Raw genomic sequence first — 14,279 nt, forward strand, 5'->3', positions numbered from 1 at the left:
GTATGTTGAGTCTCACTGTATTTTCTGCAGATTAAATAAATCTACTTATAAGTATGTCACCATTGTCTGTGGCACAGACGAAGCTGTGTGCAATACATGCATTTGTGTTATTACACATGCAAATATATTAACTGCATACTTTAATTCTCCAAACATGCAGCAGTGACCCTTTCAATCAACAGTGGTACCTTAGAGTGCAGCTACAAGTGCTCTGCTAAAACTGCACTCTGCCAGATGAGTTTATTCCATCCTCCATCATTTTTCTTACAGATTTTTGCCTCCTGATTTCTGGCATGCCTTTGCTGTCAGTTCTAGGATCTGTAGCTGTTTCCTGTACTCCCTGTAAATGCTGAACATCATTCTCTGCTAGTGCTCTGCTTTTTTCCCCATTCCCGGTCCTCTCTCCAGCCACACATGTGACACTAATCTCAGGTATGATAAAGTTGCCCAATTCAGTAGCATCATTACCATTCTCTGGTTGTTCTAGAATTAAAGATGGATAAGAAAAAAAAAAAACAACAAAAGATGTCTGAAACAAAACATGAAACAAAAGCCAATAGATACAGATGACTAAAGCATTATAAATTAAAGCAGATGTTCACATATTAACCTCTTGTTAATTAGCAAAATTAGTGAGTATGGAATTTTGCTTTATTTCTAAATTGCAGGCTTCAATCCACATACTGGAAAGCTCCATGCTTGATCTTTCAAAATTGAAATTTCTGAGGATCACGAAACAAACATTCAGAGATTATCAGAAATCAAAGAACTCTCCATAATTCACTTTTATGACTATATTCTCTGTATCACCATGCTAAAATTAAACTTATTTTTACAATGAAATGGCATATCAACTTCATGTGTTATCATGAAGACTGGAATTTCTACACATACAATATCATGATGCTGCACAGTGTTCAACTAACAGTGAAACAACTAAGCCAACACAAGCACCCTTTGACTTCCATTTTGTTTCTTCATTTCAAAAAACGATTTTCAACCAGAAAGGTATTTACAAATAGGAAAATTCTCCAGTTACTAAAATCAACTTATTCAGATAAAAATCTATGGATTTTTACTGCACTTTTTGCCACCTACTAATGAAATAACATAAATGTTGATCTACTCAGCCTTTTTAAGCTTCTTATATGAGCTTACAACTAAATTAGTTTGCAATAAACTTATTTGTGTCACACAAAGTCAGTTACTAAGTACAGTTGAGAAAACAGGGATTAAGCTGTGGGGAGGGAAAGCACTACAACTTTCTGCAGCACTGAGGGAAAAAAAAACAAAAAAAGAAATCAAGGCAAAACCCAATGCAGCTTAGTTCCAAGATTACTTCTCATCTGGATAAGTCATCAACAGCAGATATACACGTGCTCAGCCTGGCCAAAAAATTATTCAAGGCAGTCAAAGATTCCTGCAGACATAGCCAAAAATCCTCAAGCAAACAGGAAACTCAACTGCTACCCAAAGTGTGAGAATGATGGTTATGTGTAAGCACAAGAGATTTAATAATGATATTTAATGATAAGAATGCAATAGTTCCTACAAGTTCCTGGTAAAACAAATCCCGTCTCAGAGATGCCTGTCTACATTAGATGAAGATAGGTTTGAGAAGGATGAACTCTTGAGAGGAAAAAAGTGAAAATAAAAATGGGAGTTGAAACTGTATGGAAATTCCAAGTATATGCAAGTAACAAGTTACAATCCTAGTGACCTGTCAGCTCCACAGTGTTTGAAGTATTCTCAGTATCTGAAGGCCTTTTAAAAGTATTCAGAATTGCTTTATCAGCACTAGTTCTACAACCACAAAACTGCATTTAGATGACCTGGAGAAAAGAAAAAGAGAAGCTGTCAGTTACAGATAGTCACAGCACATCCTCCATGAAGATGTATACCAGGGAAATACAAGTGAAGAGAAGCAAAAACTACACTATGTGCTATACAGTTATATATTCTATTTGTGTTATATACATATACTATATACAAACACTATGGCCACAAACTTGACAAGACTACAAATGCACTAAAAGCACAGCTCAGAATAAAGCTCAACTGAATCTCTGTTATATTTGTAACACAGCTCTTTCAGACCTGAGGATTAAGTAAGGGCCGCCCAGACTTTACTGCCAGTTTGCTACTGCACGTAACAGAATTTGGCAGTGCAGACATTGAACTGACAGTATGAACTCCAAAACCAGAGGAATTTATGAGGAGATGTTTTTTCACAGCAGCAGCTGTAATGCTTTTTTAGCTGGAGGGGATTCTCTCTTCCCCCGTCCCCACACTGAGGACTCTTGTGCAGGCACAGTGTACTTCTAGGTCAAGAGGGCTACAGCACTGGGCTTTTCACTAGCATTTGTGCTGTCTGCACTTATCACAACAATGAAGTAATTCTCAGAGCTAGAAGGTTATTCTGGCAGGGATGGACATCACTGTCTCCTGGTGTAAGAGCTATCCCTGATCTTACCTGCAAATGCTAAGTATCATGATTCTTTCTAACTAGTCAACTACTAATGAAAGTATCTGTTTAACAAGTTGTACTATCCAAAGGAAACAGCATTGATAATTACTGCCATTAGCCACTAACTTCCTGATATTTGGCAGGAAATTCAAGTTAAAACTATTTCCAAGTGTAACTCCTAACAGCACCTCCTGCAGAAGTCTTCTATCATCAGTAACAAAGGTAACAACCAAGCACCATGAGCTGCAATAGTAATAATAATAAAAAATAATAATTACAATAATGATAATACCACCCTCATCAAATATAGCCTTTTGTCTAAAAACATAGAAGCAGAAAGGTTAGTGAGGAGAGATCATCAACGGTCTCATTAGCCTCATTTGTCTAATTTTACTGGAGTGAGGTACCTGTGACTTTCCTATGGCAATCTTCAAACTTCTTCCTGCTACCCCATCAGTGCAGCTACAGGCACCTTATTTCAGCAGAACTGATCCACTGGTTTCCATATGCACAAGTTGATTCTGCTAGAAACTTCATTTAGAGCCAGGACACCAGAGAGCGCAGAGGGCAGAACAGAGCTTAATGTCAGTCCCTTCCCCACCAAGGGCAGAAAAGCACTAATTAACAGCATCCAGCTCCAAAGAAAGGAGACTGAGTACACAGCAGAAATCAGAGGAACAGAGGAATAATTCTTTTGTTAGAGATTTTTGTATAACAGCGCTACTTAGTTATTGTTGTTTGGTGGTGTGCATTTCTAAATGTAATATCCTACTGTGTTATCAGCACTTTACCTATCATTGATGCAGTCCCACAGCTGTGTAACCATTACCACAATGAACTGGGGAAAAAAACAAATAACTTAAGAGTTTTTAACCTAAGAGTTTTACTCAGCATAATTATGCCTAATCTTTTAGTTAAGTGCTATTAACTACTTCTAATGAAAGGGAATATACCTTTCTCTAACACTGAGCTACAGGAGGAAATTAATGAAAAAATGGGATACTGAGTATCTCAACTCCTATTAACACTGTCTACCATAGCATCTACAGTCTTGTGGCAGGGATAAGACTACACAATCCATGTCCTTCATGGTAGCATCTCCTCCTTATTTCAAAACTTTTAAGAACACCTAAAACAAACCTTCAGCTTCATAGTGCTTGGTTTTGAAGATAATACTGCTTCAAGTTGGACGACTCTGGGGGTCTATCTTTGAGAAAGAGATATTAATAGCTAGTGCACAAGGCAATGTAGCAAAAGAGAAAATGAAAAACACTGCTAAATAGTGTAGACAAAACTGAATAATTATGTTAGTCTGAAAGTTAATATAAATATGCCCATAGCAGTTGACTGAAAATGCATTTGGAGTCACATTTCTGAATGCTTCAAGTGATACAACCAACCTTGATAAATACATTTCATGATTACTAGCTGCTAAGAATTAATTTAAAAGATATTTCGATCATACTCCACTTTATCATTACGGTTGCCTACGTCATTTACTTCAGATTGCACAGGCAACTTGTCCATTTGGATTGTAATTCAATTTTAAACACCACAAGCTCAAGCTGCATTTCCTGCACAACAATGTTAGCATTTTAATTATTCACAAAAGCATCATGCTTATATACCCAAATTAACATACATTCCAGATTCCTAAAAGTTATAACTGTTTCAGGAATTAATACTGTTTCAAAAAAAGAAAGAAAATTCTCTCCACAGAGATTCAAAGACTAATGTTTCTAAACCTTGTATACGACATGAAAGTCAATTTCTGCAATGGGGAAAAAAATTAACATCTTGCCCTTCTTCTCTAGTTGATATCTTTGGTTTTGTGTTATGTACGTTACCAACATCTGCTTAGCTCTTCTTACTCAGTCTGTTACATCAGAATATTTCTCTCACATGCATTACCTCTACACACAGGAGTTTTTCCCAAGCAACGCTTCTACAGGGCAGTTTGGCAGATTTTACATTAGTAAGGAAAGCATTGCTAGTCTTTGCTTTGTTTTTCATCCTAGCTTCCATAAGTAACTATCCATTTAGGTGTTTATGTCCCTCACACACTGTATGATTCTTCTGGTTCTCCTCTATCTGTAAACAGAAATGGAGATGCCACTCAAGGCTTGTTTTTAAAACATGAACACTACAAAAAACTAATGCTAGATAAAGGAGCTAACGCTCCTCTTTTTTAAGCTTTATGATTGATAGGCAATCCAATTCAATAGCACTAAATAATTGGTTGCTAAGAGGTGGCTAGTATCAACTGACTCTATAAATACTATCCATTTGTGATTAGGTGAATCCATTTTGCAAGTGACCTTCACTTTTAGTACCTCTAGAGTACCTACCTTGGAAGTCCAAATTCACAATACTTATTTGATTTTAAAAAAAGTCTTAAGTAACAGCTCTAATGAGCAAGTTAAAGGGTTGAGTATTACAACAAGATTAAATGTTAAATCGACCTTTTTTCAAAACTGACTTCAATCTAGAGTTCTAGCAAAGGCTAGCAAGATCTAATGTCTGAAAACTTTCATAGTAAACTGAATCTTTTAAAAGATAAAAAAAATAAAGCCCATGCTTTACAGCCAATCACATTTGCAGCTGACATTCTTTGTTTTACACAAATAGCTAGTGATTGAAAGTTGTTGCACCTGCTTCCCCAAGAGATACTTTGCTTCATCAGGTCTTCTGGTCCACATAATGTAAAAGATCAAACTACCTCTCAGCTGTCTCCTCTAGCTTCCTAATCCATTTTTACAACTCATTTTTATTATACTGAAGAACAAAAATAAAATCCCCAAATACATTTTTTCCCATTACACCGTGGGAGAGAGGATAATGGTCAGGAGGTACACGGTTTGTCATCAGATTTCTACCAATTCCAGTATTTATTTTAATTAAACAAGCATCTGTAAGCACAAGCCTTGTTACTCTTTCTGGATGCTGACTGTGAAGATCCATTCTCTATCTTTCTTTCATCAGGCATTGTGGGGCACTGAATTATGTTATTAGGAATTTTGAAATCAGGAGACCATCCACTCTGACTTTTGAAAAGGCTTTTCAAGTCACAAACAACAATTTTGCGAGTACTTTATAATGAAAATTTTGAGGAGATTAGCTGAAGTGGTATATGCATGGAACATTTACCATTTAAAACAAAGCAATCGGACATTAGTCAAAGATACCATAGACTCAGTTTTGGCCTTTAAACTAGCCTAAAGTTTACAACTACTCCCACCCCCTGCTATACAAATTCCCCTCCACCCCCACCCTACACCGGGTAATTTTCTTATTCTTCATTAAATGCTGTACCATCGAGGCAAATCCAAAGTTTTCCCAACAACCCAAACAAAATGTTGATGAGCTTTTTTATTTATTTTTTTTTTAAAAGTCCTTAATCTTTCAATCCTCATCCCTAAACACTGACTATTCCTCACTTGGGTCATACTACCTAGATTATCACCATTTCACTCAAATTGTCCTGTTGTATGAAACTCCCATAAAACACAGCATTGCACCCCATTTCTGAGTCCTACTATTATTCTCATTTCCCTTTCACCTTACTGTTATCTGCTGCAGGGCACACTTGTCCCACACATTTTTCCCTTAACTTCATCAAGCATCACCCTCTGCAAGAAGGCAATAATTGTAAAAACTTCTAGATTACTGTATTTGCTGAAAAATTTGCATTCTTGGAAGAATGGTTCCAATACTGATTCTCTAACATTTTTATTTCATTTTTTCTGTAAATGAAAAGACAAAGGGAATATTTATTTTAATGCACTTTTAATTCCTCTGAATAAACTAGCACTCAGTATCCTTAATCCATGTTCCCCTTCACCACCTCATTTGAACAAGCATCAGAACCACTCAAAAATAATAGCTGACAAAATTGCTAAGCTTCAGAGGGCATTTGTCCATTTAAAAGCTGAGCTATCATACAGTTTTCTTGCACCTGGTCAATAATCCCTGCTTAACAACTGTAATCCTGAAGAAAGGAAAATAAATAATAAAGACTAAAATGGTCCTTGGGAGTCTTGGGATTTCCGTAATGACTTGCTGTTGGACCTCACGCAAGTTAAAAGACACTAATGTTTTGCTCCTCAGCTCTGTCCAACAGTTTTAAGCAGTTTTTAATCAATTGAAAAGAAGTTTGGTTATTTTACCTTTCTTTGCCCCTCACCCCCTCTGGCAGCTTACTGTTGGTACTACTACCACCAATGTGTACCAGTACTGCTCAGAAAACTCTATCATTATTTTAAAGTCATCTTCTACCAGCATATTTGTAAGTAATTTCCTCAATACTTACATGAATTACCTCTCAGTCATTTATGACAAGTAACTTGGCAACACTTTTCTAACCAAACTGTCCACATACTACAAAAGCTCATACAGCGCACAAAATACAGAAATTTTAATGATGCTACTTCAGAATCTTTATTGAACCTACTCAAAGAGCATTCTTATCTACACTCACTCACTTAGCCTGTCGTCAGAATTACAAGCCCAGCAGAAGCAGCTGTTGCCAATTTCGATCTCTGGTCCAGTGGCTCTTCCCTCATCTGAAGATGGTAGAAGTGGAATCTAATGTTTCTCCTTTTGCAGTACATTCAGCACCATTTTTAATACTTCTCAGCCCAGACCTGTGTTCTACTTTGTGGAAGACCTTATATTAGTTTGCCCAAATGAGCTGGTTTTGGCTGGGAGTTAATTTTCTTCATAGTAGCTAGTATGGGGCTATGTTTTGGATTTGTGCTGGAAACAGTGTTGATAACACAGGGATGTTTTAGTTACTGCTGAGCAGTGCTTACACAGAGCCAAGGCCTTTTCTGCTTCTCACCCCACCCCACTGCGAGGAGGCTGGGGGGCACAAGAAACTGGGAGGGGACACAGCCGGGACAGCTGACCCCAACAGACCAAAGTCATATCCCAGACCATATGGCATCATGCTCAGCACAAAGCTGGGGAAAAAAGAAAGGGGGGGATGTTCGGAGTGATGGAGTTTGTCTCCCCAAGTAACCATTACGCGTGATGGAGCCCTGCTTTCCTGGAGATGGCTGAACACCTGCCTGCCGATGGGAAGTGGTGAATGAATTCCTTGTTTTGCTTTGCTTGTGTGCATGGCTTTTGCTTTATCTAATTAATTGTCCTTACCTCAACCCATGATTTTTCCCACTTTTACCCTTCTGATCCTCTCCCCCATCCTGCTGTGGGAGGAGTGAGCGAGTGACTGTGTGGTGCTTAGTTGCTGGCTGGGGTTAAACCACAAGACCCAAACATAATGATTCATCCCTCTACCCTTAAATACTACTTTTATTTAAATAATTTAAGACAGATGAGGTTCTGTGGTAAAGCTGTTAAATATTTGCTTTGCTTCAGGTTACTATAGACTACTTTTCAGAAGAAAACCAGGACATCAGCCTCTTTAAAGAATCAATAATTTTGTACAGCTCCCTTTAACAAAAAGGGGTTTTGTGTGGGTTTGGTGGGTTTTGGTTTTTGGGGGTTTTTTGGGGGGTTGTGTTTTTTTTAAAAAACACGATTAAGGAAATAAAGAATACACTTCATCTGAACTGCATTAAGATTCCTGTTCACCAGTCAAGAAAATAAAAACCTCCAAACTGCTGCTTGCTTACTAGCAATGAAGATGTGCAATAACAAAATTCTCAATATTATTTTAAACACCTGTAGGAAGTTGAGAATTCATTGCAAAATGTGTTTCTTACCATGCCTTTTCCATCTATGCCCTCGGATAGACATGCTAGTCACAGCATTTCTTGATATCCTGGATGAAGTAGGTGTAATTTCAACCTGAATGCATCTTGTACCTTCTTTGCTAGATTTCATGGCACCCTGAGGCAGTGAAGCTTTTATTGCATTAGCAACCTAGGACACAAAAGATGCAGTTAATTTCTTAACATGAAGATCCAAATTTTAGAAGAATTCTGTCAGGGGATTCTTATTACTCCAGGAAGAATACTGTGTACAATTCCAGTTTAAGATCAAAAAAACCACACTAACTTTTTGCACAGGTTATAAAGGAATGCTGGTTAAAATCAGCTCTGGGAACCAATACTTGTCACTTTTTAAAACAAAGTTTCCAGTTTAAAGATGTGGCTATTACTTCAGAGTGCTTCTGCACTATCATCTAAGCTTTCAAGACTTAGAAATGTTCTACTGAAAATAGCTTGTTCACTAGGGAAGATGACAAAGTAACTAAGTACATTGAAAACACTTGTGGGTGTGTGTGCATACTTACAGATGTAACTATTCACATGAGCACAGCCACATAGACCTTGTGGGATTTAGGTTCCTGGTGTGATGTTGCATCATGTGTGTTCACAAGACAGATTTCTTAGACTAAAAATTCTGTTCAAAAAATGTTGAATTACAACACCTACCAGCAGAGGTTCTGGATACAGTTCCAGCTGTGCTCTATACAAAATGTCATCCATAGCTTTACGAGCCAGGTCCCATTCTCCATTATAACTACAAAGGTAAATATATACATAATAATAAACATCTATATCAACAGATGAACCTTCTTGGTCACATAACCTTCAGAGGTTTAGTGTTCCTTAAGAGCTCGATTTAGAGGAGTTGATCTACTTGTGTTCACTAGCAGTAAGCCTGCTATTTAGAGAACTTGTTCTGAAGTAGTGCCTATGGAGACAAAGTTTTATTTTCATTGGCCACCCTAAGCAGTTTAAAAATGACATAATTAGTTATTGATCAGCTAGTCATGAAATATTCTGAAATTCAAACAGGATTATTTTAATATTACTCCACTTTTCTAGTATTCCTGTGTTACTAGTCTGTAATTATTTCAGTTAATAAGAGCTTCACACATTAACATGACTGTCAAAGGGTAGATGACATCAGCATTTTAGAGAAAAAATAAGACCTTTTTTCCTTAACTAGACTGATGTCAAAACTAAGCATGCAAAAATGTGGACAGCAGAGAACAGTTGGAAAAGGTTTTTTTAAGAGATATTTTCACATCAGCAGTTATACCTATTAAATGCTGTTCTAGCCCTCTTTCCCCAATATGACATAGGTAACTTCAGCCAACTAGTTGGAGAGCTATGTTCTCTTCCTGAGGACCTTATTGCTAGACACAGCACCCGTCCACTAGAAAATAAAACATTTCAAAGGTAGCATGCCTAAATGAGTGTAGAAAGTAAGCTGACATTTCTTTATTTTGTAAGCATACAAAAAAAACCCACACAACTTACAAGGCATAATAAATCCCTGTTAGCATTTGCACCATGAATTCAGATGAAACTGGAATCCTACTGTTGACTCCCTTGTACTTTCTCACTTGTTGGCGAGGATATCCACAGACACAAATTCTAAAGAAATCATGCATTTGTCATTAGCAAATAATGTAGAACCACCTTTCTATAGAACACTACACAGCAAGGTGTTTAGTATGCATTTTAATTAAAATAGACCTACAGGAAGGCATCCATCAACAACCCTGTGCTGAAGCAGACTATTTCTTGTTATGAAAGAAGGGTATGCCCTCTACCGGCAGTGTTCAAATGCTTCAAAACAGAGACATCCTAGACACTCCTGTTATATTTACACTATAGTGGAACATGGAAGAAAACTGCCAGTAAAAGCCATTTTAAATCCACACATTTGCTGCAGAACAGACAAAAAAATAAGTTAATGGTATTTAAGGAAATAAAGCAGCATAGCAACTATTAATATTACAGACAGAAACATAAGCGTCATTGCATATAATATGGAAGCTGCATACAAGTTTTCAAACAAAGAAACCAGAAGTGTCACATTTGTAAAATTATTCTAAAATCCAGTAGAAGTCAGCTTTAGAATTTAATTGTGAACTTAATTACACATCAGGCTCTGTAGTCAAAATATTTTGGAAATCAAAGATAAATGGCAGTTAAATATTTAGTTCTGGCTATTACTGGACTTCTGGAATGACCTTTAATGACATTAATCAAAATATTTCCTTCTCCAAACCATAGACTAGAAGGTTTAGTCTCAGAAAGCTTCAGTTCTTTGGCTTCAATACCAGAGAGACTATAAAACTCCTCTTAAATATATTTTTTCCAGAAAAAAAAATATTGAATTAAGATTGTATTGTAGTACCTTTCAAATTACATCTGTAATAGAGATTTCAGGAGCCTTTTTTTATTACTGCTAACTTTGCCACTAACCTCCTGCACTTTTTTCCTCTCCTCCTCTATCCTGCAGCTCATCTTCTGCTTTGGGTACTTAAAAAACCAAAAGAAACCCCAAACAAAAACAACCCACAAAACCCACCACCCCCACTCCCCCCCACACAAAAAGCAGGCAGTGCCCCCAAGATCTCTATGGCTCAGCAACCCTCCTAGTATGTACTTTGTACCTAGTGTGATCTAAATTTGACTCTTCATGCTGATATCACAGTATCTCCAAATAAAAACAACAAAAAAGATTTTAAACACTTCATTAGGAAAGACAGGAAGCCACACTAGTGAGAACATGCAAGGAAACAAAAACATCATGAGATGTTTATAAAGGAAAAAATCATTGAATGGTTTGGGTCAGCAGGTACCTTTAAAGATCATCAATTTCCACACACCAACCCCCACCATGGGCCAGGACACCTTCTACTAGACCAGGTTGTTCAAAGCCCTGTCCAACCTGACCTTGAACACTTCCAGTGATGGGGCATCCACAACCTCACTGGGCAACCTGGTCCAGTGCCTCACCACTCTCATCGTAAAAAATTTCTTCCTTATGTCCATCTAAGTTGGCCCTCGTTCAGTTTAAAACTGTCGTCCCTCGTTCTGTCACTACGGGTCCTGGTAAAAAGCCTCTCTCATCTTTCTTATAAGCCTCCCTTATATATATTGAAGGGCTGCAATAAGGTCTTCCTGGAGTCTCCTGTTCTCCAGGCTGAACAACCCCAACCCTCAGCCTTTCTTCATAGGAGAGGTGTTCCAACCCTCTGATCATTTTTGTGGCCCTCCTCTGGACCCAAAGGTCCACAAAACAGGTCTATGTCTTTCTTTTACTGGGGACCCCAGAGCTGAATGCAGTACTCCAGGTGGGGTCTCATGAGAGCTGAGGAGAAGGGGAGAATCACCTCCCTCAATCTGCTGGCTACACTTCTTTTTATGCAGTCTAAGATACGATTGGCTTTCTGGGCTACAAGTGCATATTGCACCATATCCCCAGTCCCTTCTCCACAGTGCTGCTCTCAATCCGTTCATCCCTCAGGCTGTACTGATACTGGGGATTGCCCCAACACAGGTGCAGGGCCTTGCACTTGGCCTTGTCAAACTTCATGAGGTTAAAATACCTATGGGTATAGAATACCTACCCTCTATGCACTCATCTGGTATTGAAGGTAATTCCATAAACCCTAGGCTTATGCTGACACTTTATAGAGTTGGTCAACTGCTGCTCTGAGCATCAGTATTTAGCTATAATTCTGGTCTGAGACATGTTCCCTTGAATCCCTAAAATGCTGTCAGGGTGACATTTTCAGTAAGCAGAGAAATATGGATGCCAAAACCAGTAGGGAATGAAGAACTAAGATAAAAGTCAAATTGTGTAGTATCAAATAATTCAAGTATCCAAACAGTCAACATTTTGAAGTAGAAGGACTTGCTTGCATCTACTGTTAATTTGCTTGGGTTTTTTGGGGGGCTTTTAAAAAATTGTTTATCCCAAATACAATCAAAACCTAATCAAACAGAATAAGCAACATCAGTCTCCTGTCCACAATCCTTAGTTTTTAAATATTTTCCACCTTAAATTTTAGACCAGCATATCCAACAAAGATCTTGGCAATATTTACAAGAGTCTTTACAAGTGCTCCAATGCTCTCCCACCTCCTCCAAAGAGGAGAGGATCTTACAGGCATCCATTACCATGTTTTGTTTGTGTGAGGAACCTGGAAACTCTGACTAGTAGAAAGTTGATGTAGTTGACTTCTAGGTCTCTCTTGGGTTTCCTGAGTTAACAAGAGCATTCTAATTTTTTCCTTAACCCAAAGTCCACTTTCAGAAATCTAGAGATAGACATGTTTACTACCAGTTCTTCTTCTTTGAAAAAGAAATGGATCAAAAATAGACACTGTAATTAAAGCTGAGGTGGGTTGGGGGGGGGTGTTTTTTGAAGTAACAGCAGATTTTGGAAATAGCCAAAGTATCTGTTAGAGTGGATGTATTTCTAGTTTCAAGATCTTCTATAATTTCAGGAAGTTTCAACTTGCACAGCATCCAAATATATTTAGTAAGCTTGCAATGCAAAGTGTACCAAGATTTTAGAAGACGTTCCTGATTTCATTTGCTTAACACACCTACAACTACTTTGATTAAAAACAGTTCCCTCGATAGGACTTCTCCACTTAACAGCACTGCATATGGGCCAGGTCATTGCTTCCCCATTTTGAGATCTCAACCCAAAGTTATGTAAGAGATACTTTAAAAGCAAGTAATGCAGCTGTAAACACTTACGAAAAAACAAGTCAAGTTTACAAGCAGCTTTTGGAACCTGAATTTTTTTTTTTCCTTTTAAATTTCAAACCAATTGCATTTCAAGTTGAAAATGCCACTTAAAGTGTAGTCAACCTACAGAAATTACCTTGAACAAATTTGACACAACGACTGAAGAGAAACTGCAGGCATGTAGCTTAAGGCAGCATTGTAACAGAGCAGAAGGAAAGTCAGCACTTCAAACCTGGGATTTACAAGAAACATTAGAATTACATTACCAATTTTATTTTTGAAAAGAAAACAAGTTTACACAGAAATTCGTAAGAGTTATTTGAACAGATCTGGTATTTCGTTTCAATAAAATTGACAATTGAGTTGTTTGGTTCTGTAAGCTTTTCCTCTTCATGTAGTAATATACACTGCTAATCTTTCTGCATCTACATTTACATGTGTTTAAAAACAAAAAAACCCACCACAAAACAGAGCATGCACCTATCTACCTTCAGTCTATAACTATATTACAAATTATAAGTTAAGATTCATTAGTGATTCTCAAGCAAAATCCTATTACACAATTTCACCTGTTCTGTGCTGTTAACATCTCCCTCTGAGGATGAGGTCCACTGTATACAACCCTGGACAAACCATGCTGTGATAAAGCTCCTTCAGTGAGAGCCATAGAGCCAATGCTGGAAGGCTAAAGGAAAAAGGGTCATTCAAAACACGTCTGCCTGAAGTCTTACTACAACACAAGTGAAAATACACAACAATCAGCATCACCATATTTGTACATAAATTTTCAACAGATTTAAGGTTATCTGACTGCTTAGCTATCTTAGACTTGGGAAGTTATTTTTACACTAGATAAGGTACATGGCTTCAGAACAAGGAAAAAAAAAGACATAGTTGGTGCATGAATATTATGGAGTTATGACTGTTCAGTCCTGAAGAGGCCTCAGAGACCAGTTAGTACTCAGAAGACCGAGAAATACATTCCTATGTCATCATGCAACACGTTAAAGCTACTTCTCACTTCTATTCTTAACAAACAGGTCTCCAAAGCATACTGCCTTTCTCGATCAGTAAGAACTTTATGTTGTAGATGTCACTTACTTCATGATAGACTGAAGGTTTGGACAAAGATGGAATCGTGAAACTCAGCACTTTGCTATGTCCCTCTTTGTCAACTATCTCCTGAAAAAGACAGAAGATACCAATGGTTACACTGTACTACAGAAACTAGACATTAAAAAATGTTAAATGCTAGGTGGGGGTGAATGGTTAAAGAAAGCCAACAAATTATTATAGGGACAGAGAGGGATACTATAACAATCCGAGCTACGAGCTAGAAA

The 14,279-nt window shown here is 37.6% G+C and overlaps 1 protein-coding gene across 5 annotated transcripts in view; it reads right to left on the bottom strand.

The window, feature by feature from the left end:
* The window catches only part of HYCC1 (hyccin PI4KA lipid kinase complex subunit 1), a 50,382-nt gene that overhangs the window by 5,238 nt on the left and 30,865 nt on the right, over positions 1-14,279 (bottom strand). For 2 of the 5 annotated variants that reach the window (XM_075050623.1, XM_075050633.1), the window contains 7 exons: positions 14,041-14,121; positions 13,509-13,624; positions 13,076-13,171; positions 9,703-9,819; positions 8,869-8,956; positions 8,194-8,353; positions 469-483 (listed from right to left, as the gene is read on the bottom strand). In XM_075050623.1, coding sequence (XP_074906724.1) covers positions 469-483; positions 8,194-8,353; positions 8,869-8,956; positions 9,703-9,819; positions 13,076-13,171; positions 13,509-13,624; positions 14,041-14,121 — 673 coding nt within the window. Of the gene's footprint in view, positions 1-188; positions 484-8,193; positions 8,354-8,868; positions 8,957-9,702; positions 9,820-13,075; positions 13,172-13,508; positions 13,625-14,040; positions 14,122-14,279 lie in introns of all 5 variants that reach the window. The other 3 variants (XM_075050657.1, XM_075050646.1, XM_075050642.1) reach the window with 3 other exon arrangements.

This window comes from Buteo buteo, chromosome 2 (genome assembly GCF_964188355.1).
Source record: "Buteo buteo chromosome 2, bButBut1.hap1.1, whole genome shotgun sequence".
In the NCBI taxonomy this organism is placed as follows: domain Eukaryota; kingdom Metazoa; phylum Chordata; class Aves; order Accipitriformes; family Accipitridae; genus Buteo; species Buteo buteo.